Genomic DNA, 23,414 nt, shown 5'->3' with positions numbered 1-23,414 from the left:
GAAGTGTTTGTTTTAGTCTATATTTAAAAACCAAACTTGTATTCCATGCAATAACCAAACTAGTGATGTAGAGTTCTGCTATGAGAGCCTTTTCCAAATGATCCTGTAATCTCAAGCCATTTCATTGTATAATGATCATTCAATGCTTTCAAATCTCCTCTTTCAGAACATCTTACATCTCTGAGCCTGAGAACTAAATAATCACATACAAGTCAAAATAACACACTTTACCTGTTGGAGATGCTGTGTGCGACGGATCCCCATAGTGCCCATAATGAGGTGGAGAAAGGCCTATTCCAGGCTGAGGCTGAGAATATGGGGGTGTAGCCACATAACCTTGTTGACTCATTATGAAAATATCATTCCAAAGGATAAATCTACAAAAGAACTCTGCAACAGAGAAACAAGAAACATGTTACCAAGAGAGTTTTAGTCACTTAAAGCTATTAAAAATATAAACACTGTTAATACATGTTTATGATGGTTTGGAGAAAAGTACAATTATCAGGTACATGAGAAACCTTTGTATTATACAATGCATCATTATCCCCTAAAAAGAGTCTAACCATAGCTCTCTGAAAATCAGTAAATCACTTCAATAATTCTGGGCAAATTCTCAAGCATGAGACCTGAATAACAGCTCCCAACCACTTTTTTAAGGGAAGCCTGAAGCATTTTGCAGATAGTCTCTCATAAGTGTTCCTATGATTTTGTGCTTTTGGTTTCCATGGTCACATTTCAGCACAGAGCACACCATGCCATTCAACTGACTGACCACCATAACTGCCAGTAGTCTGCAATTAGATGTTTTATGACTTATGTCTTTTTAGTGCTCCTCTAATTAGTTATTTTAATCTAGTCATTAGGACAAAGAGAAATCATAGTCCAACAAACATAGCAACAGATAAAGTTGATAATAGGCTTATTTTATGAGTCATAATTAGATCAAGCCAGGTGGTCACTATATCCACTTGAGTATTGTCAGTGGTTTTTCAAAGGCGACAGAATTTCTTTCTAATTTAAATGATATCACATCTCTAAGAACATATGCACCTATATTTAAGGGACTAAGGAAAAAAAGTGTAATTTTGTAAGTGTGTAGGCACACACATCACAAATATAACAGACTCATCTTTATTCTTTTTTTTATCTTGATTCTAATCAGAACCCAATTTTGCTTTAAATTTTCCATTTTTTCCAAGTTTTAACAAAAAAAGAGATTTCCATAGGACTGATGATTTAAAAAAAAAAAATTTTTTAATACGGCAGAAAATGCTTTGAATCCTGGCAAGAGAAGTGGGTTTTCATTCTATATCTGCCATTTAACTGTGTGACATGGAATGAGCTGAAGAACCTCTCTAAGCCTCAGTTCCTTCTTTTAGGAAATGAAGCCTTTTCAGATTTCCACTGATTCTACAATTTATCTCCAGTTTATTTGCCCCATACAGGTATATTCTTCCTTTTGTTCTTTTATTTGCTACAATTGAAGATAAGAGATCGGTGGTACCTGCTAAGACTTAGAATCTGTCTATACTCAAGAAATAACATCTCAAATTTAAAATGTGAAGCCTAAAATTTGTGATTTGATTTTGTTTCCATATTAAACTATAAGTTTCCAAAATAAAAGCAACCATGTAAAAATACTGTGAGATCACTTCCTTCTGGGAAGAGGAGAACTGAAAAAGAGGAGAGAGGCAGGCAAAGGCCTTCTGGTCCACTTTGTTCCTGACAACCCTTTTTTCCTCCGCCCACTTAGCAGAGAGAGACGTGGCAGCCTGAGCTTTGGTCAAGCTCATCCAACCAAGAGCACTTAGGAAGTCCGCACGAACACACCTAAGTAGCAGCCTGTTGCTGAGTGACAGAAAAGAGAGGCTGAGATGGTCACTCCAAAGAACAGGAAGCAGCCAGGTCCCTCTGAACTGGTACTGAGAGGAATCAGCTTCCTCACGCTACCCAGTTTGCCACGTCAAACTTCCTCACACAGAGCACCAAGTTAAAGAAACCTGACTCAGCTTCAAGCGGCGACATGGCAGAAAGCCACTTGGCATGAGCAGGCCTAGGATCAAAATCTGGGGAGCCCCAATCCCAGAACGGCCCCCTGGCTCACTGTCACCCAGCAACTCTAGCCAAGGTGCACTTCTAACCCTGGAACAAGTTCGTATTTGGCCAGATCAGTTTCACTATTCGGATGTCCCGAAGCTTCAAGATATAGTTGCCATTTTCACCATGAATACATCCAACATTCCCTTCCTTCAAAAAAGGAAATAAAGTTGATAAGGAGACGAGAAAATCGCTGGCAATGACATTCGAATGGTGGTCACTGAGGATCCTAACTAGGCAGTTCCTGCATCCCAAGGCAAAAGGTGGGGGCGGGTAAAAAATGCCCACGCCCACCTCCTTCTCCCCCATCCCGCCCGCCTCACTATTAAACTGCACTAAAAGGCTAAAGGAAAAAAGAATGAGGTTTTCTCCCGCCGCCCCTGCCTCAGGTGAGCACCCGGTCTCCCGCCTTGTCCCCGGGCCGGGCGCGGCAACCCGCTCCGCTGTGCCTGGGCAGGGGCTGTCCCGCCTGAGCGCTACCGCGGGTGCCAGGCTTTACCTGCTCCCGCTCCCGCACCCCGCGGGCTTCGGAGCGCCAGCGGCTCTGCGTCCACTGCCAGCAGCCCTCGGTGGCCCGGCTCCCGCTGCGGCCGCTTCTCCCCCGAGCCTCTTACCCGGCCGGCGTCCCCTCAGCCTGGTCTCAAGCTCGGAGTTGCAGCTGGGCTGGGAACTGCCACGTCAAACCCTCTCCCGGCTGCGCGCCCCCAGCGCCGGGCTTGGACCCGCCGCCGCGCTCCCGCCTGCGCACGCGCACAGCTACCGGCCGCCGCGGGGCGGGGCCACCGGACTGGCCCAGCGAGAGGCCGAGCGACCTCCCCCTTTTCGCTTTTTGCCTTTTTCCGGTTTTTTTGTTTTTTGGTTTTCTTTTCCCGTCTTTTCTTTCCTTCCCCTCCCCCTACAGGTCAAAGCCTTTAACGTCGTGGCTAAATCAGTACCGTATTTTCTCCGCGCAGCCGGGTAGGAAGGAGGGGAGCGCGTTCATTCATTCTTCCATCAACAGGTTGCAGTTTTTTAAGCTCTTCAGTCATTACGTATTACTTAAATAACTAATAGTTCAGGTACTGCACTACCGTTACATACAGGAAAGTACACGATCTGGACCTAGAGGAAATTACCGTTTAAAGGCGAATCTGGCACGTGTACACGCACATTTGATGACGTATCCGTGCAATGCACTACAGAGGAAGGAATGCTCAAAGCAGCCTGGCAACGTGTAACTCGGGAGGAGTGGGGGATGGGGGAGATGTCCCAAAGGAAAAGTTTGGAAAGTGGGGTTTCCATTGATATTGGGGTTGTTAGCGTTCTGTATACTCCTTCGTCCGCATATTCCTTGTTTGTGAAGTAGGATGGTTGATCCCAGCCCCAAACAGGAATCTCTGCCTGTAAAAGCACCCAGCGTTTAGCTCACCGTCCTGAGACAACCCGCTCAGAAATAAAGGCAACCTATATGAGATCTGGAGCTTACCTCTCTATTTCACCCTAAAATCAAGACCATCTGGCTGGTTTCCCATCATCTTTCACTGCTAAATAGACATTCAGCCACCCCCGGGTTTGGTATAGCTACCACTTTGCTCAAACTTACAAGGTAAAAACCAGCCCGGTGTTGTTGTTTTTAACATGTACTTTCTTCTGGGCTACTAGAAAGCTATTTGACAAATACCTTTACTGATGAACTGCCTAGGTAAAAGCGTTCGTGGGGATGTTGCTACTCCTGAAATGCTACTTGAATTGTGCAGGAATTTTAAGTCATTCTAGCCATAAAAATTTATGGTCCCTTTTTCACACTCTTATAAGTTTTTAAGGCATGTGGCAAGGCACAGTGGCTCACACCTGTCATCCGAGCACTTTGGGTGGCCAAGCAGGGAGGATTGCTTGAGGCCAGGAGGCAGTGAGCTATGATCACACCACTGCATTCCAGCCTGGGCAACAGAGTGAGACCCTGTCTCAAGAAAAAGAAAAAAAGATTTTAAGGTGAGATATCCTGCCTACATCCAGCTTCAACACTGATCAGGTTTGAAAAACCACACTGAAAATTTTGTTTCAAATTGTTTCTTGTATTCTCAATGTGATGAAAATGTTTGGTGGAAGTTTAGGAAGTTTTGGCCAGTGTTGAAGCAGTACAGCTTGTAAAAGCAGTGAAAAAAGTTGTCATATAACAGCTACATTACAAGGAGCGAGTGAAGCTATGATAGAAAGATAGGAGAGAGTAAAGTCAGAAACAGTCACACCATGTGACGACCTACCTGACTTGTTACTCCTATAAAACCACTACATTTGAATTGTAAATACTTCCTTACCTCCTGCTCAGGTACCAAACTTGTCTGAAACCAGGACAATTTGTGGTTTCAATTCTAAAACAGTTTTTAATTCCTCAATGTTAAAGCTGGAAGGGACTTTAGAGATATGAGTATTCAACTCAATATTCAGTGAGAACTGAATTCAATTTAATCATCTAATAGATTAATAGACAGGTTTATTGAGAAAATTTAAATGACTTACTAGTCATTTATAGCTAGTTGGAAGTCATCCCTTCCAATTCCAAAGCTCTTTTCACCTCCCTATGCTTTTTTTTTTTTTGAGACGGAGTCTCGCTCTGTCACCAGACTGGAGTGCAGTGGCGCAATCTTGGCTCACTGCAACCTCCACCTCCCGGGTTCAAATGATTCTCCTGCCTCAGCCTCCTGAGTAGCTGGGATTACAGGCATGCACCACCACGCCCGGCTAATTTTTTGTATTTTTAAATAGAGACAGGGTTTCACCATGTTGGTTAGGCTGATCTTGAACTCCCGACCTCGTGATCTGCCCACCTCGGCCTCCCAAAGTGCTGGGGTTACAAGCATGAGCCACCGTGCCTGGCCAAACCTCCCTATGCTTTTTACCTTCTGATACTCTGATTTGCTGTTCTCTTTTAACTGGTTCTGCCTTTTTCTCCTGTGACTGCCTTATATTCAAGTTCTCAAATAACTATTAACTGACTGCATAGTTCCACCAACAGTTGGAGTTACTTGTCACCAATCTCTTTTTTAAATGAAATGGGCTTCTGGTTTGCGTCCTGCTTCTCTTGTCCTGTCCCCAAGTGCCCATGCCTTAGGTGATGAACTCCTAACCTTTTCCTGTGATTGGGTCCCTGGCCTTCACCAGCCCTGAGGGTTGGCGCGGAGTCTCAGTCTTCCTTGATCTGACCCATCCTGTTGCCACCTGAGCTTAACCTCTAATGTTCCATATGTAATTAACTTAGTTTCCCAGGTAACTATATCCTGTTTGAAAGATGAGGTCACAAGGACCTCACAATGCCCATGTACTGGAGTTCTATGTTCTATGTTCCAACTTTTAAAGGGAAAAAAAGCAGAGAGTCAACTATGCATAAGATTATATAGAGAGAGAAGGAATTTCCTGACAATGCTTAAGATTTCTTCTAATTGGCAACCTTTTGAATGTTATGATGCTCTAAGCATTTATGTAACTTACAAAGTTTGGAGGTTTCTGCTTCTAAAGCTGAAAACGGAAGAAGCTTTATTTAAAAAAAAAAAAAATTAAGTGGCCGAATCCTGGACTATTTTAAATACCTGGAAATGGAGTAAATAAGGTCAAGTTACATGGGGGTGATGGAAAGGGCACATGGTAAGGTAGGCTGAGTAGCAGCTAATAACAGTAATGAAAGAGTTCAAGTAATACCCAAGGTGCTTCTAGAATTACTTTTTTGATATCTCAAATATCATGCTCTAAGTATGCTACGTCACATACAGCTTCAATCATAAAATGGACAGTGAGACATCACACTGCTAACTCAAATTGACTCAGGTTTAAATCCTGACATTATCACTTACTACTAGCTGTGCAAGTTTTACTTATTCAACAAATGTTTATTAAGCACCTACTATAAACTAGATACTGTACTAAGAACTGTGAATACAGAGTCAGATGAGACACTGCCCTGGCTGTGAGAAGCTCATGGAATAGTGCAACGATCAGCCAGTGGCAGCCTATACACTATATTTGGCCCACCCACCTGTTTTTGTACAGCCTTCGAGCTAAGAATGGCATTTTTAGTTCTGCATAGTTGAAGTTTTTTTAATATTTTGTGACACACGAAAATTATGTGAAATTCAAATTTCAGTGGCCATAAATGAGTTCTCTTGGAACACAGCCATGCTTTTCTATTATCATATATTCTGTGGTTGTTTTTGTACTGTAAATGTTAAAGTAGTTATGACAGAGACCACAAGGCCTGCAAAACCTAAAATACATATTATCTGGCCATTTACGGAAAAAAGTTTGCTGCCCCCTGGTCTGGCAGGATGTACAATTACAATATAGTTCATTTTCATTCTATGAGGAGACACAGGTTGCCATGAGAACATGTAAGAAGGGACACTTGACCCAGATTTGGAAAATGAGTGACATCTCCCTGGTGGAGGTAGCACCTGAGCTGAGGACCCGAGGACAGTAATAAGGCCAAATAAAAGGGTGAAGAGTAGCAGGGAATAGCATGAGTGAGTTGAGGAAGATGAGGAACATAGGGCATTCAGAGATGCTAAAATTCCCGTACAGCTTGGATGTGGGTTTCTAAAGGAAATGAGATTAGGCAGGTAGGCTAGGGTAGCTCATGGATCCCTCAAAGGCACTGGAAAGGGAATGAAACAATTTAAGCATGGGAATGACACAGTGGATTATTATTTTTTTTTTTTCCAGAAAGATCAGTCGAGTTAGCGAAAGAGTGGAAGAGAGGAAAAGGCAAGACTGGTGGGGTAAAGAAGAATTAGGACACCGTCAGCAATAATCCAGATGAGAGTATGGTGGCCTAAACAAAGGCAGTGGAGATGTGGGTGGAGAGGACAGACAGGTGGGAAAGAGGTTTATAAGGTGTATCAGTGGAACTGGGTACAGAAATCGGGAAAGTGAAGCAGAATACGGACAAACACTCAGATTTTTGATCTGGGAGAATTAGTGGATGAATGGTAGAGCTGTATAAGTGATTAGGGAAACAAAAACAAGAGAGATATGGGGAGGGGATGGATTCAGTTTTGGAGAAATTCATTTCGCGCTATCTGTGGTACATCTACGTGGAGGTGTCCAGTCACCTGTCAGATACGTGTGTCTGCAGCTAGGAGACAAATCTGAACTGGAGGCAATAGAAGGCAGCCAGCAATGAAAATTTGAAAATCAATCTGGCAGGCAAGAGATCAATCAGGCTCTGCAGTCAGACCAAGTCATGACTTCTGGTTCTGTCCGTTATAAGCTGTGTGTACCCTCCCTAAACCTTAGTATATTTATCTTTAAAAAACTGAAGGAATAATAATAATAATCTCAAAGTCGTTGTGGGGATTAAGTGAGATAATACAAGTAAATCACTCAGTACAATGTTTGGCACATAGCAACTGATCAATAATGTTACCATTGTGGCATCATCATCCCAATCATTATTAATAACATGTAAGTGACAATTGAAGCCACATGAGTAAAGTCAAAGGATGAAATCCCTGGGAACCCTAGAATAGATGCATGTTCTAAGTTTACTAAACCTTGGTTTACTCATTGTAAATTAGGAATGTCACATTTCTTTCATTGTCGTGGAGTAAAACAAGTAAAAGTAGACCCCAGGTAAAAAGCACTGGGAATGCTGAGCTGGTGATCAGTAGTGTTATATGGCGTAGGTAGGCAGGGCTCTTGGGGCCAGGAAGTAGTGCCACTCAGCTCTCCTTTCAGTATAACCTGCTCGGAGGAATGTAAGTGACTGACAACCTTCAGCTGCTACCCCTTTGGAGCTGCTAAGGCACTTAGCCCAAAGCCACTCTCTCAGCAGCCCCTAGCCAATGACTGCACTTGGTGGAGTTAATGAAGTCAGCATTTTTGCCTAACAGGGGACACCTCTAGAGGGAAATCTTTTCTCTGAGGTTCCCTTTGTCCTGGCCATGCTTTCTCAGAGCTGCACTGCAATCTGAGATTCATCCTACCTCGTCCTCCTTCCTGCCCTCTCTTTGTCTCGGGTGTCAGATCTGCATGCACCAGAAGGCTTTCTCTCTTCCTCTTGCTCCCTAGCTCATCTATTCTTATAGGTGTTTCTCCCAATAAATCTCTTACATATCTCGTTCCATGTTGTTGTGTGCTTTTCATCTGACCTGGCCTGACAGCCTCATCGAGAAGGTGATATTTGAACAAAGCACTGGAGGAGGTAAAGGAGTTAGCAACACAGATCATCTGGCGTGGGGAAGGGAATTCAGGCAGAAGAGAGAGCCCCTAAAAGTTCCTATGTCAGGAAGTAGGTGCTTGGCGTGTTTCAGGTGTAGAAGGATGCCACACAGACTGGAGCAGAGGAAATGAGGGGAAGGTTGTAGGAGAGGAGGGCCTAGAGGTAAGGGGGTAGGCAGATAGTATAGGATCCTTAGGCTATTTTAAAGTTTGGTTTTTAATTTGAACGAAAAAGGAGTCCTTACAGGTTTTGAGCTGAGGAATGATGTGATTTGACTCACTTTCCAATATTTTTTTTACTGATATGGGAGGCAGGTGTTCAGAACAATATTTATTTTTATAGTCTCAGTGAGATTTCAGGCCTCAGAAATGTATTCTCTAATCATTTGGTTTCACACAGGTTTTCTTGGTCATGGCCAAGATTTGAGAAGAACAGAAAGTGTTTTGGAGCCTACTGCACTATGAAAGCAGGTGGTAAACTGAATTCTGACTGCTGCACGACCACAGTTCTGTATTCATAGCTCACCCCTCACTCCCACCACATTCCTGGTGATTTGAAAGATTTTCCAGTTGATGAAGTGAGTAAGATGTGATTCAATGTTTTCATTGCACTGATTTTCTTCAGTGATCTAAGGAGACCTCAGGCAAGCTAGTAGTATTGAACTGAGAAATTAAAAGCCCCTAAGTCACCATAATAATAGGAAGAGGTAAAAATGGTACTAACGATTTAATCGAAGTCAGTGCCTGAATGTGTGATCCTTAGTAGGAAGAAATGATGTTCCTTCGATTTTTTCCTCAAATCTACTTATGCGATTACCTAGAAAAATAATGCAATACTATATTGTTGCATAAATAAGAAATATCAGAAATTTGGATTTTGGAATATTGTATATGTGGCAGAGACTGGACATTTTTCTGGAATATCCATTATTCTGAGTGTGTGGCTGGTGTGTGGATGCCGGGCCTCTGCTGTAGCTGGTTGTAGCTTTATGGCTCACAGAGTACAGTGGACATAATATGTGCAACTTCTTTGTCTCATCTTTAAAAGTCACTTCCTGAGTCTTTCATTTTCTGCAAGCTAGAATGGAGACATAGTAGCAGTAAAGCCAAATTAACCCTCCAGGTGAGGATAATCCTCTAGGGTTGATGGCATGAAATAAGGAACCCTGGTCTCTGGTTGTCTTCATAACCAGGGCCACCTACCCCTCTTGAACCCTGTGTCTACCTCTGAGCTGGTACATGAGAGAAAAAGAAACTGTATGGAGTTTGAGCCACTTATTAGCATATTTTAAAAATTAAGTGAGATACTTGTAAATCGTACCAGTCAGAGTGAATCTACCACAAGAAACAATCAAATAACACATCATAATCTACTAGAGTAAGAAAAGGACTATGGATAAAACTGAATTAGCCACAAAGAGGGGAATACATAGACTGGTGATTTTATTGTTTTAATGGAGCTGTTCAGTAAAAACATACCCTGATGTTTAAGGGTGGAGTTCTCTTTTGAAGAGAGCTGATGTTCCCATTGTTAATCACAATGGATACAGTTTCACTGGCCAAGAATGAAGGTGACTTGTTGGATTGAGAAAGGAGAGGCTCCCCTCCCTCTTCCCCAAGGTCTAAACATTGAGTCTAGACTGAGAGACACTGAGAAGTCTGCAACTGTGCCACTTGAGAGAGTTACATCTCGAGAGTTAATCTCAGCCACAGGAAGACAGGTCTCAAGCCAGTGCTTGTGTTAGCGGCAGCAGTGAGGCTGGGAGGCCATTTCTGGGCCAGCCCCATGTGTCAGCGCCCTTCAGCCCCACAGGGGCAGTTCTGAGTTCCATCACCACTAACAAGAGTCAAGAGCAACTCTTTGATCCCGAGGGGCAGGGGTCTCTCTGGTTTTAGACCTGAGGAGTGGAGGAGATGCAGATGGCAGAGCACGGTGGTAAGATCTGGCTAGAGTGGACAAATCTGAGGACTGCACTCAGAAATAGCTATAATTCAGTCCCTGGAGAACCTTCAGAAATCACTGTGTCACCCTTAAGTGGGGACTGAATTCAGTGAAAAGACAGGAGCTTGTCCCATTATATATATATATCACTAGCAGATAGTATCATATTGTCTTCTGAGAACACACTTTTTAGATTTCAGTTTTCAAGATTTATTTCCAGGTTGAAATTGTTCTCATTTAGTGCAATAGAAGAGTCAACATTTGTTCTGGTAACTACTATAAAGAAAAGCTACAAAAGTCAAATCAATATAGTATTGCCATCAAGATAAAAATATTAAGAAAATAGGTTAACATGATAGAAATAGATCCACATATATATAAATTGATTTTTGGCACAGGTATAGACAGACTTTTCTTGTCTCTTTAACAAATTGTGCTGGAACAATTAGGTATACACAGGCAAAAAAGAAAAAAAAAGAATCTCAATCCCTACCTTGCACCATATAAAAAAATTAATTCAAAATAAAGTATAGACCTAAATGAAAAACCTAGAACTTTAAAATCAAGATCACATCACAAAGATTTTCTCCTTTTTCCCTGGATACTTCTAAGTTCCAAGAGGATCAAAAGTATATGTCCATAAATAGGCCAGGCATGGGGGCTCATGCCTGTAATCCTAGCACTTTGGGAGGCCAAGGTGGGCGGATCACCTGAGGTCAGAAGTTTGAGACCAGCCTGGCCAATGTGGTGAAACCCTGTCTCTACTAAAACTACAAAAATCAGCCAGCCGTGGTGGTGCACACCTGTAATCCCAGCTACTCAGGAGGCTGAGGCAGGAGAATCACTTGAATCCAGAAGGTGGAGGTTGCAGTGAGCCAATATCGCACATATCACTCTAGCCTAGGCAACAGAGTGAGTGAGACTCCATTTCAAAAAAAAAAAGAAAGTTTATATTCATAAGTAGATTCATATACAAATGGTTACAATAGCTTTATTTATAACAACTGAAAACTGAAATTAACCCTAATGTCTATGGACAGGTGAACAAACAAATTGTGGTATATCCTTACAAAGGAATACTCAGCAATGAAAAAAATGAACTACTGGTACATGCAGCAAATAAATAAATCTCACAATAATGTTGAATGAAAGAAGCCAGACATACAAATAATATATGATTTTATTTACATAAATTTCAAGAAAATGCAAACCGATCTATAGTGACATAAGGTAGATCAGTAGTTGTGTGGAACGTGGAACCCAGGAGAGGGCAGAGAGAGGTGGGTGAAGGGCACTATAAAGGATAATGGGATACTTTGGAGTGATGGATATCTTCATTATCTAGATTGGTTTTACAGGTGTGTATATGTATATATACATATATCAAAATGTATCAAATTGTATATTTTAAATATGTATAGTTCATTGTATTTTAATAGACTTCAATAAAGTTGTTAACATTTTTTCATTGAATTTATTATTTTTTCTAGAGTCTTGATATTTTGTGACATTAAGATTTCTGGACCCAGAACATAACCTGTTTTTTTGTTTTGTTTTGTTTTGTTTTGTTTTTTGCCTTTGGACCCTTCAATAAGTTAGGTTTCTTTTTTTTTTTTTTTTTTTTTTTTTGGAGACGGAGTCTCACTCTGTCGCCCAGGCTGGAGTGTAGTGGCGCTATCTCCACTCACTGCAAGCTCCGCCTCCCGGGTTCACGCCATTCTCCTGCCTCAGCCTCCCGTGTAGCTGGAACTACAGGCGCCCGCCACCGCGCCCGGTTAATTTTTTGTATTTTTAGTAGAGACGGGGTTTCACAGTGGTAGGCAGGATGGTCTTGATTTCCTGACCTAGTGATCCGCCCGTCTCAGCCTCCCAAAGTGCTGAGATTACAAGTGTGAGCCACCGCGCCCAGCCGTGTTTTTGTTTTTTAATGTATAGGTCCTGTATTTTTTAACCTATTTTTTTACTATTATGTTTTATGTGAATTTGCTTTTTTCCATTTCTATTTCTAGTGTTTGTTACCAGTAAAGAAATTTCTAAATATATATGAGTAATCAAATTATCAAATTATCTTTCTTATATTATTACTTTAAAATTGCAATTTTGGGGTTTTCTAGATATGCAGCAACCTCATCAGCATTTTTTTCTTATTGCACTTGCAAGAAACTCCAAAATAATATTGATAAATAATATTGATTAATAAACTTGCTGTTGAACATTTCTCTCTGGTTGTGCTTTTAAAGGAAATGACTTTAGCATATGCATTTAGAATAATATTTTAATGTATCAGCCCTACTGTGCCATGATATCTGATTAAACACAATTTCTGAGTTTGTTTGTGATTGTCTTTGGAAGAGAATAGCATTTGAATTGATGGAATGAGTACAGCAGATATCCTTCCCCAATGTGGGTGGGCCTCATCTAATCAGTTGAGAGCCTGAATAGAACAAAAAAGTAGAGGAAAGTTGAATTCCCTCTCTAACTGACTACTGAGCTGAAACATTAATCTGCCATCCGCACTTTTGTTCCCAGGAGAACCCTGACTAGTGTAAGTAGAGGGCATGGCAAATACAGAAACACCCGTTCTGGCTTGCTTGCTTTCCTTTAGCAGAGAGTAGAAAGCTAAAACTACATTTTCCAGAATTCCTTGCATTAAGACTTTTAAAACTTCACTGATTTTTTTCTGTATTTTCCAAATTTTCTACAATTAACCCATAATTCACTTACATATTGCTGGTAAGTGGCCAAGCCAAGTATACCCAACCAGATCTGTTGACCCCTTAATCCCTAAACTATTGCAATGCTCCAATGAGAGTGTTGGCTTCGCACTGGATTTATTTCCATATTGCAACTGCATTAAATTTCTAAATTTTATTCGCATCATCTATTTCATCTGGAAATTCTAGTGAAAAGGGCAGCCTAGCACACATGCTGGTTCTTGTCTTTTGGTGAACTTCTGTACGTACCCTTGGCTTTGCTACTTTTAGCCCTATTTACTTATGAGAAATACTACATGTTGCTATTACCATGATCTCTTTTGTTCCTATCTGTTATGAAGCAAGCTACTCGTTTGTTGAGGGGAGTAATTTCAATATTTCAGAAGCTGATTTTGCTTCTCCCTACTCTTACTCTTTTAGGTGTGCCTCTTTACCAGGTGCTAATGCACCATGCAAGAGTGGCTGTCTACTTAACATCACCTAGAATTCACAGGATAATCAAGTGTCAGAGCTGTAGCCTCAAAGATCATTCTAGCCCAATACTTTCATTCCCCAGATAGGCAAGCTGAGGTTCAGATAGTCAGTCTCATAGTGCCATGAATGTTGGAAGAGCTGGGACTAGAACCTAAATCTCAGTTTGCACGCCAGTGTCTTTTTTATGATTCCAAACTTTCTCCACATTTTCTGTACTTTACTTTCATTCAAAAGCCTCTTTTAAGAGTTTAATTTCAAATTATAACTGCATGTTAAGCGGATTCTTTGAAACCAACTTTAAAAAACAGAATAAACTTCTTAAAAAATTATACACACACACACGTATAAATGCCCCCACCTCCACCCACGCACACAGACACACACAGACACAACTCAGGGAGGGGAGGGGAGAGAAGGGAAGGGAAAGGAAGGGAAAGTCTTCCATTTATGGCTTGCTTTACCCAACACTGTACAGTCCTTGATAACCTGAGGATTTGGCTCTCAGCTTCTGCCTTTCTAGGCTCCATGCCTTCTTTCTGTGGCTGGGATCCACTGTTTCCAAGTAATCCAAAGGAAGGTGCAAAACTGCTTTTGTAGCCTGATGCTTTAACTATAAAAGCCAGTTCTTCTGCCCCCAGATTTCAGCTTTAACATCTCATCTTTGCATAAAGCAGGAACAAAGTGTCTCTGAGTGGGGAGTAGAAGTTGGAAAACCAAACTGTTCTCCTTAGATAGGATGATTTTACCATTTACACCTTCAGAGAGGCGAGACAGCCTCCTTCCTCCTGTTCCTGAGGCTGAGAGCTATCTTTCCTATTTAAATGTATTGCTAATACCTTTTCCTCTACTCTTCCTACCATACTTTTGAACCATTTGTTACTCCCACTAAACTGACCATACAGCTTACAATAAAACAATATTTTAAACAGAAAAATAAGTGGAAGAAAATCTAGTTTATTGAAGATCTCATCACTCCTACATAAAACTTTGCTTCAAAAAGTTTGTTTGTTTGTTTTTGGAGACAGGTCTCACTCTATTGCCCAGGCTGGAGTGCAGTGGGGAGATCATGGTTCACTGTAGCTTCAAACTCCCAGGCTCAAGCTGTCCTCTCACCTCAGTCTCCCAAGCAGATGAGCCTACAGGTGCACGCCACCCTGCCTGGCTAATTTTTATTTTTATTTTTATTTTTTTTGTAGAGACAGAGGGTCTCACTATGTTGCCCAAGCTGGTCTCAAACTCCTGGGCTCAAATAATCCTCCTGCCTCGGTCTCCCAAAATGCTGGAATTATAGGCATGAATCACCACACGCAGACTTCAATAAGTCTTGATTTTTTTTCATTCTTAATATTAAGGACCCTAACTTTTATATTCCTATATAGTCTCCACAAATGTTGACTAATTTCTCAGAGGATTTTCACATCTCTTTTTTTCTTCTGTAATTTCTGTCTTGTTTTCTTATTTCTTGTCTTCCTCTACTAGTCCTTTTAAAAAAATCAGCTCCCTGCCTTCACTAATATAGTGCTTACAAGTTACCAAAAAGCATCACCCCCATAACAAGCTTACTACAAATCCAATGTCACTGAATCCCCCCAGTAGCAAATAAGTGATGCCTCCCCTGCCTTTGTGATTATTGTTTCTGCTCTTAGGATGAATGAATACATATGGAGTCTTCATGTATAGAAGTATCACTCATCATTTCTAAAAGTAAGATAATGTCCTATTGGTAAAATCTACCACAAAAACTTGAATATTCTGCATCTCCTCAGTAATTTGTATATACCTCTGTCCAAATTTGTATTTTTTTTTTTTTTTTTTTTTTTTTTTTTTTTTTTTTTGAGACAAGGTCTTGCTGTGTTGCCCAGGCTGGAGTACAGTGGTATAAACATGGCTCACTGCAGCCTCTACCGCCTGGGCTCAAGCAGTCCTCACACCTCAGCCTCCCAAGTAGCTGGGACCACAGTTGCACAACACCATGCCCAGCTAATTTTTATAAATTTTTTGTAGAGATGGGATCTCGCCATGTTACCCAGGCTGATCTCAAACTCCTGGGCTCAAGTGATCCTCCCACCACTGTCTCCCAAAGTGTTGGGATTACAGGCCTGAACCACTGTACCTGGCCCAAATTTGTCTTGAACAAGTTATTTCTAGCTCTGTGTTTAGGCAGCACCTATTGACGAGATCTCTAGGCACCTTACTAAGAATATTGTGCCAGCATTCTGCCTTTAAGACCAGGAAAACAGAGAACAACAAGGATTTAAGTATGAGAACAACCTCCTTGCTTATATCACTTATTATAAATCTTTTATTTGACAAAATTTTTCTTATAGATTATTTTTAGTCGTAGAATTAGAAAACTTAATGAAGTTTAGATCACTACGAGTTCATATGCAATGTCAGGTGTAGATAAATCATTTAATTGAAAGTGCTTTATAAACTAAGAATATCCCATTTTTTCTAAAACACCCTTTTTCGTAAAACACCCTTCCAAGTTTCTATACTTTTCACAGAAAACTGCAAGGGCTCACTGATTATGGGGATTTGAGCCCAATCATGAAATAAGTCTCTGGCAGACTTATCTGTAACTAACACTGAGATCACTTGAATTCAGGGGATGGCAAATAGGGCCATGATGCTGGTACTTAAGAATTTTAATCCTTTTTCAAAAGAACTGTGAATGACCAGCTATGTTAAAATAAAAGACTAGAAAGTTGACTCTGGGGAAAGAAACCTCACAAAACAACATCCATGTTATGAAATTAAAGAAATGTCGAATCTCTTTAAAAAAAGAAGAAAAAAAACTAAATTTGCATAATTTTCAAGGAATTCTAGCAATATTAAATAATTTGTGAAACAAGTTTTTAAAGGGCATAATACATGCTTGTATACTGGACATGTGTTTTATAAACCCTAACTTTGTTTGCCAGGTTATATGTTGGAATGTAAGAAGAAATACCAAATTTTGTACTTTCTGTGAGACATTTGAGTTTTCTTTGCTCTTTATTTAACATAACGTGAGTCTACATAAAATGCCTCATACCATAGTATTTTGTGCATGCAAGGAGAATTCATCTTCTCTGGATCTAGAGAGGAGAAGTGGATTAAAAATAGTATTAGAAATAGATTTCAAATGCAAATACAGGCACTGCTTGACTTAAGATGGGGCTACGTCCTGATAAATCCATTGTAAGTTGAAAATATCATAAGTCAAAAATGCATTTAAGACACCTAACCTATCAAACATAGCTTAGCCTAACTTACCATAAATGTGCTCAGAACACTTGTATTAGCCTAAAGTTGGGCAAAATCATCTAGCAGCACAGTATACTGTATATTACAGGGTATTTAACCTCATGATCATATAGCTGACTGGGAGCTGCAACTTACTGCCACTGCCCAACATCCTGCAAGAGAGTAGCATTGCACTGCGTATCACACTCTGGGAAAAAATCAAAATTCAAAATTCAAAGTATGATTTTTATTAACTGTATCACTTTTGTGGAATCTTCCTAAATTGTGGATCTTTTGTAATCATTTTCAAGATGTTTGTATTAAAATAAGTTAAATATACTATTTAACCCAAAGTGAAGAGATGGGTTCTTAGAGAGAACAATCTGGAAAGTGGTTGTTATTCTTTGTTGGTAGAGCAGGAAAGGACATTCCTGAAAGAGAAAGCATCTGAACAAGAGCATAGAAATGTAAAGCAACCTGGAGATCTAGGGGGAACTGCAAGCTTTTTGATAAGGCAGCAGCAAGGAACATGTTTGTCATGGCTGAGGAGGGGCCCCACCAAGCAACAGCATGAAGATGCAATCAAGGGCCAGATAATGAATGGCATTTTAAGTACCACTGAGGTGTTAGTGATTCATCCTGGAGGGAGGCAAAACAGGAAAACAGCATGATTTGTTGCTTTTGTACTATTGGTTTTGGCAGCAATGTAGAGGACGGAATGGAAGCTTGCGAGACTAGGGGCAAAAAGAACTAAGAAAACAGCACGATAATATAGAAAAGAAAAACAAGGAACAGTGTTAATAGAGGGGCATCCAATTGAATGTATGTGGCGGAGGAAGGTGAGAGTGGAAACTAAGGTGATGTGCTGGGTGGGGAGGGGCGAAGAAAGAGGATACAGGGGCCGGGCGCGGTGGCTCAAGCCTGTAATCCCAGCACTTTGGGAGGCCGAGACGGGCGGATCACGAGGTCAGAAGATCGAGACCATCCTGGCTAACACGGTGAAACCCCGTCTCTACTAAAAAATACAAAAAACTAGCCGGGCAAGGTGGCGGGCGCCTGTAGTCCCAGCTACTCGGGAGGCTGAGGCAGGAGAATGGCGTAAACCCGGGAGGCGGAGCTTGCAGTGAGCTGAGATCCGGCCACTGCACTCCAGCCCGGGCGACAGAGCCAGACTCCGTCTCAAAAAAAAAAAAAAAGAAAGAGGATACAGGAAGAGAGTGGTTTCCAGGAAAACGTTTGTTTCACTTTCAATCTGTGGCCTTCAAAATATTCAGAACATATTGTTCTGGAGCTCAGGAGAGAAGGTGAGGTAAAGATGTGAATTCAGCAGCTCAGAAGCGAAGCTCCAATCTTAAGGATGGATCAGACTGGGGAGGGAGACTGTCATACAAGGTGAGAAGAGAGATCCAAGGACAGAACTGTAGGAAGCATCAATATTTGAGGAATGAGAAAGGAAGAAAAGCCTCCCACAAGGGAGATGAGATAAGAGGAATGGTTACACAGGTAAGAAGAGAAGTGGAGATGAATGGTGTCCTCTTTATATTTCAGTCACCTGAACTCATTATTCATTACTCATTATTGCCTGCAAATATCAGGTGCTTCACTGTTTCTCGGCTTTTACTCATACCTTTCATCTTTTCAAAAGGAGTTTTAAAATGCTACTCACTTTTTAGAGTCTAAGTGGAATACCAGGTCTTATGTCAGAACTTTCCTGACCACTATCATGATCTCTCTTCCTCACATTGTCCTAGTAACCCCAGCATCATGAAATTGAACATTTATTTAAGACAGTCTTTCAACAACTTTTTGGTCTCAAGAACCCTTTACATTCTTAACAATGATTGAGGATCGACCAGTCTGACCAACATGGAGAAACCTCGTCTCTACTAAAAATACAAAATTAGTCTGGCATGGTGGTACATGCCTGTAATCCCAGCTACTCGGGAGGCTGAGGCTGGAGAATTGCTTGAATCTGGGAGGCAGAGGTTGCGGTGAGCTGAGATCGCACCATTGCACTCCAGCCTGGTCAACAAGAGCAAAACTCCACCTAAAAAAAAAATTGAGGATCCCAAAGAGCTTTTGCTTATATAAGATATAGCTATCAATATTACAGAATAAAACAATTAAAACACATATTGTTACAATATTTATTAACTTATTCAAAATAGCAATAATGTCATTGCATGTCAATGTAAATAACATTTTGATTAAAAATACTATATTTTTTAAAACAAAAGTGTAGCGAGAACAGTGGCATTATTTTACATTTTTTCAAATCTCTTTAATGTTTTGCTTAATAGAACACAGCTGAATTATCATAACCACCTCTATGTTCAATCTGTTGTGATGTGCCATTTTGGTGGAAATATGGAAAGAAAATCTAGTCTCATACAGGGATGTAGTTGCGGGGGAAAGGGCGTATTTTAATAGTCTTTTCAGAAAACTGTGGATATTCTTCTTTGATACCACACCAAAACTCAGCAAGAGCTTTTTTCCCCCTAAAGGTTAATTGCAACATGGAATCTGAAACCATATCAAGAAAGTTTTTGAACTGTTATATTAAAATTCATTGGTCTATCATGCAATTTGAATAGTGAATTTTTACCCATGTATGATTTTGCAACATCATACATTTGTCACTTAGAAAATATTGATTTGCCATATAAAAAAAGCTCAATATCACTGATCATTAGAGAAATGCAAATCAAAACCACAATGAAACTCCATCTCACACTAATCAGAATGGCTATTGTTAAAAAGAAAAAAATAACAGATCCTGGAGAGGTTGTGGAGAAAAAGGAACATTTATACATTGTCTGTGGGAGTGTAAATTAGTTCAACCATTGTGGAAGACAGTGTGGTGATTCCTCAAAGACCTAAAGACAGAAATACAACTTGACCCAGCAATCTTATTACTGGGTACATATACAAAGGAATATAAATCATTCTATCATAAAGAAACACGCACACGTATGTTCATTACAGCAGTACTCACAATAGCAAAGACATGGAATCAACCTAAATGCCCATCAATGACAGATTGAATAAAGAAAATGTGGTACATATACACCATGGAATACCATGCATCCATAAAAAAGAACAGTATCATGTCCTTTGCAGGGATATGGATGAATCTGTAGGCCATTATCCTCAGCAAGCTAACACAGGAACAGAAAATCAAATACCACATATTCTTATAAGTGGGAGCTAAATGATGAGAACACATGGACACATAAAGGGGAACACAAACACTGGGCCTATTGGAGGCTGGAAGGTGGGAGGAGGGAGAGAATCAAGAAAAATAACTAATGGGTACTAGGCTTAATACCAGAGTGACAAAATAATCTGTACAACAAACCCCCATTACACAAGTTTACCTATGTAACAAACCTACATATGTATCCTGAACTTAAAAGTTAAATTTTTAAAAATTGATGTGCTGGGTTATTCAAGTCCTCCAAATGTTGACATATTTCATTATTACATTTTGTTAATATTACCATCAATTTCATCAGAAAAGCTTTTAAATATTAAGAAATTGTTAAGCTCACAGTGGCAGATACAACTTTTCTAAATTCTTATTTTTATTAGAAAGCTCAAGTTATATCATTGCCAAGAAACATGAGAGTTTTTTTCTTTGATGTAAGAGGGTCACTTCGTTAATTTTCAAGAAAATGTCATGCCATTCTCCTCTAAATAGGAATTCTTTGCATACGTGCCTAGAGATAAGAGGAAGAAGTTGACTTCATTCCTATTTGTATTTTCCTTTCAGGTCATAGCAAAAGTTCTTGGGCTTAGTAGGTTCTCAACAGATGTTTGTAGATTTTAATTGAATTTATTTCCATTGTGAATTTCAACTGCTGTAAGGGTTTCATTATGTCCCAGTTTGCCCAAGATGATCCCCACTTACGTGTATTCTCTTCATATACCATCAAATTTAGGATATTTGCCCCCTCCTGATTTAAATAAGTAGTATTCAGCGTTGCAATAAAATATCAGCATGAATTTGATGGACCTGAACCTGGCACTTTCAATTTCTATTCTAGTCACCCAGAAGTGTGAGACTGTGGTTCAGAAAACAGAACTCTCATCTTAACCCACATAAAGACAGAGATAAGCCTATCTCTCTAGTTTAGAACTTTTCTAACTGCAGAATAATTAATGTCTCCTTTAGGACAGTATGTTCAGGACAGTGTGCAGAGTCATAACTGGTAAAACAATGTGGGCTTGGACTCAAGTGGCTAGGGAGGGTTAAATCCTTCTGGTCTTAGGGGTAGCCAGAGAAGTATTCAACATCATTGCCTCCTACAGTCTTGGCATTCTAGCCAATTATGCCACGGCCTGTGCTGCAAGATTCAATATGTAAGAAGTTGCCAGGCTACCAGGCTGCCAATCAGCAGTGTCAGGGGGAAATGTGGGAAATTATAGATTAGGTGTCCATGGAATATGTGCAGGAAATAGAGGCTGGATACCATACTTTGTACAGAGAGTGGTCTGACGCTATTGCAATAGCTGTTTTGTCAGTATTCTATGGTGTAAACCTTTCATATGTTATTTTGTTGTCAACGCTCTTTTAAAAAAATGCAATAGACTCTCCTGGCAGCAATGAACCAAAAGTTAAGAGTATTTAGTGAAAAATTAAGTACTGAGTTTCTGTTTCTCAAAAAAGCTAATGATAAAAGTGTCACTTAGAAAAATGTTGAAATTTCCCATCCAACAATGGAACATAATTGCTAACTCTACAAAAGCCAAAGAATCTGCTTCAGAAGTTAATGTTACCTTAAGATGATTGTACCTGCCCAGAGATCATGATTTAACATGTACAGCTGCAGAAAGTGTATTTACATGTCACTCTGTGAAGCATGGCTTTCCATTTATTCATTTTAGAGCCCAAGTTTTCTTGTAATCATACAAAAAGTAAAGCAATAACTATGATTTTATTGGTTCCATTAACAGAATAACTTCACAAATAGTTAAAGGAGAATTTTATAGCAACATATTAGATGCTACAAATAGAAAACTGCCAATTCAAAATAGTTCAAATTTTTTCTATATGAATCAAGGAATCAAAGTAAAACTAGTTTAAGTTCATTCTGTCAGGAAACATCTAATACTATTGTTAAAGCCATTGTAAATTTACTTTAAAAGTTCAGCATTGAAGATAAAATTTTTTGCTTATGCAGCAATAAAATCAATACGAATTTTAGTGAAACATCTTATCATTATAAAAACAATATTCCACCAAATTAACAAACATATAAGGAGAAATTATGCTTATAATTGGTTGTGGTACATAAAAAAGGCATAATGGCGTTCTGAAAGAGCTAACAACTGAAACTGAAGTTATAGTTGTCAAATTGTATAAATACTTTGTACATATACACAGAGTAACTGAACTATATAATTTTTATACACCTAATGTTGAAATAAAAACTAATTCAGATGCAACACAGAAGTAGGTACTTTCTCCTTTGCTACTCATTATTAATCAAATTGAGAAATGCTTGAGCCCTTAACATTTTTGTAAATGGATCTAAGTGTTACACAATAATATCAAACTAACTTGCAAGTGTTCAAAATCAAAACTGTCAGTAAATAGAGTGCCCAAAATTCATCTAGTGAAGTGTTTAGCAAGTTGTAATGAATGACAATACTTGCAAATGGGATGACGTTCCAATTTATTTTTACTAAAGCAAAAAAAAAAAAAAGAAAGACTGAACACATTAAATAAGGTTCAAATGATGGGCAAAATTTGATTTTGAAATTTGATGGTAGAGCTTTGTAATATTTTGACTCATTAAAAGAATCTTTTGATAAATCTTCTATTTTTAGTTGGAAAAAAATCTCTGTGCTGAAATAGAATGAAATTTAAGAGAATCTAAATATGGTAGGCATTTAAAAGAATCATATAGACAATTTGCTTGACGAATTATTTATTGAAATAATTAGTCAATGGAGACAAAAAGACAGTAAAAATATTTTAACCGAGGTATTAGTATGTTTCAATACAAAGCAATTGTAATTGAGAATATTCTCAATTTAGGATTACTTTTTATCTGAGTAGCTGTTGCATGACTGTAGAGAGAGTATTTTCATATTAAAAAAGTTTCATTGAAAGAGAATAATCAACTGAAAATGTCAATAATTTCAAATATATTAACCATTAAAATGCCACTTTAAATATTACCAGTAACTTTGTGAAGCCCATACAAAATAATTAGAGTATAGTAAAATAAAACCTTTTTCAGGAAAATGCCAGTGACATGATATTAGAGATGTATATGGCTAAGAAACTGATTAAAGTAGGTGAAGATGTCATAACAATAATTATTATCTATATCATTTTTACTATCTACATTATCTCTTTAAAAATATAACTTACATAAAGTCCACCAGACTTACAGCTTAATGATTTCTTACATACATATTATACTTATGCAAGCAGCACTCAGATCTCTCTCCCTCTTTCTCTTTCTCTTTCCCTTTTTCGGTCTATAAAGTCCAGCTCAAATATAATTTATTCTCTTGGCAGTGTTTCATAAGTAGCCCTCTCATCACAACTCCCAGAAAAATTCTGTTTATCTTCTGGGATACCATAATATAGTGGATGTATTATACTTCTCTTCTAGCCCATGTTGTATGGTATATTGTGATTTGCATTTATACCTGACCTCACAACTAGTCAGTGAGTCATTTGAGGGTAAGAGCCATATATATTTTTTCAGCTTTATCCAAAGTGCCTAGCACTGTGTGCAAGTAACATATTT

At 39.4% G+C, this 23,414-nt stretch overlaps 1 protein-coding gene across 6 annotated transcripts in view; it reads right to left on the bottom strand.

Annotated features, from left to right (window-relative positions):
- The window catches only part of SEC24D (SEC24 homolog D, COPII coat complex component), a 113,800-nt gene extending 108,186 nt beyond the window's left edge, over window positions 1–5,614 (bottom strand). For 2 of the 6 annotated variants that reach the window (XM_009207473.3, XM_009207477.4), the window contains exons 1-2: window positions 5,208–5,614; window positions 232–390 (exon numbers count right to left, since the gene is read on the bottom strand). In XM_009207473.3, the coding sequence (XP_009205737.1) occupies window positions 232–349 (118 nt within the window). In that variant the 5' untranslated portion in view covers window positions 350–390; window positions 5,208–5,614. Of the gene's footprint in view, window positions 1–231; window positions 391–2,599; window positions 2,850–3,035; window positions 3,216–5,207 lie in introns of those variants that run through there. The other 4 variants (XM_009207475.4, XM_009207476.2, XM_009207474.4 and 1 more) reach the window with 4 other exon arrangements.
- Between the last annotated feature and the right edge of the window lie 17,800 nt (window positions 5,615–23,414).

Source organism: Papio anubis, chromosome 3 (assembly GCF_008728515.1).
Source record: "Papio anubis isolate 15944 chromosome 3, Panubis1.0, whole genome shotgun sequence".
Classification (NCBI taxonomy): Eukaryota; Metazoa; Chordata; class Mammalia; order Primates; family Cercopithecidae; genus Papio; species Papio anubis.
The sequence above is the reverse complement of the archived record's forward strand: the minus strand, read 5'-3'. Positions and strand labels throughout refer to the sequence as shown.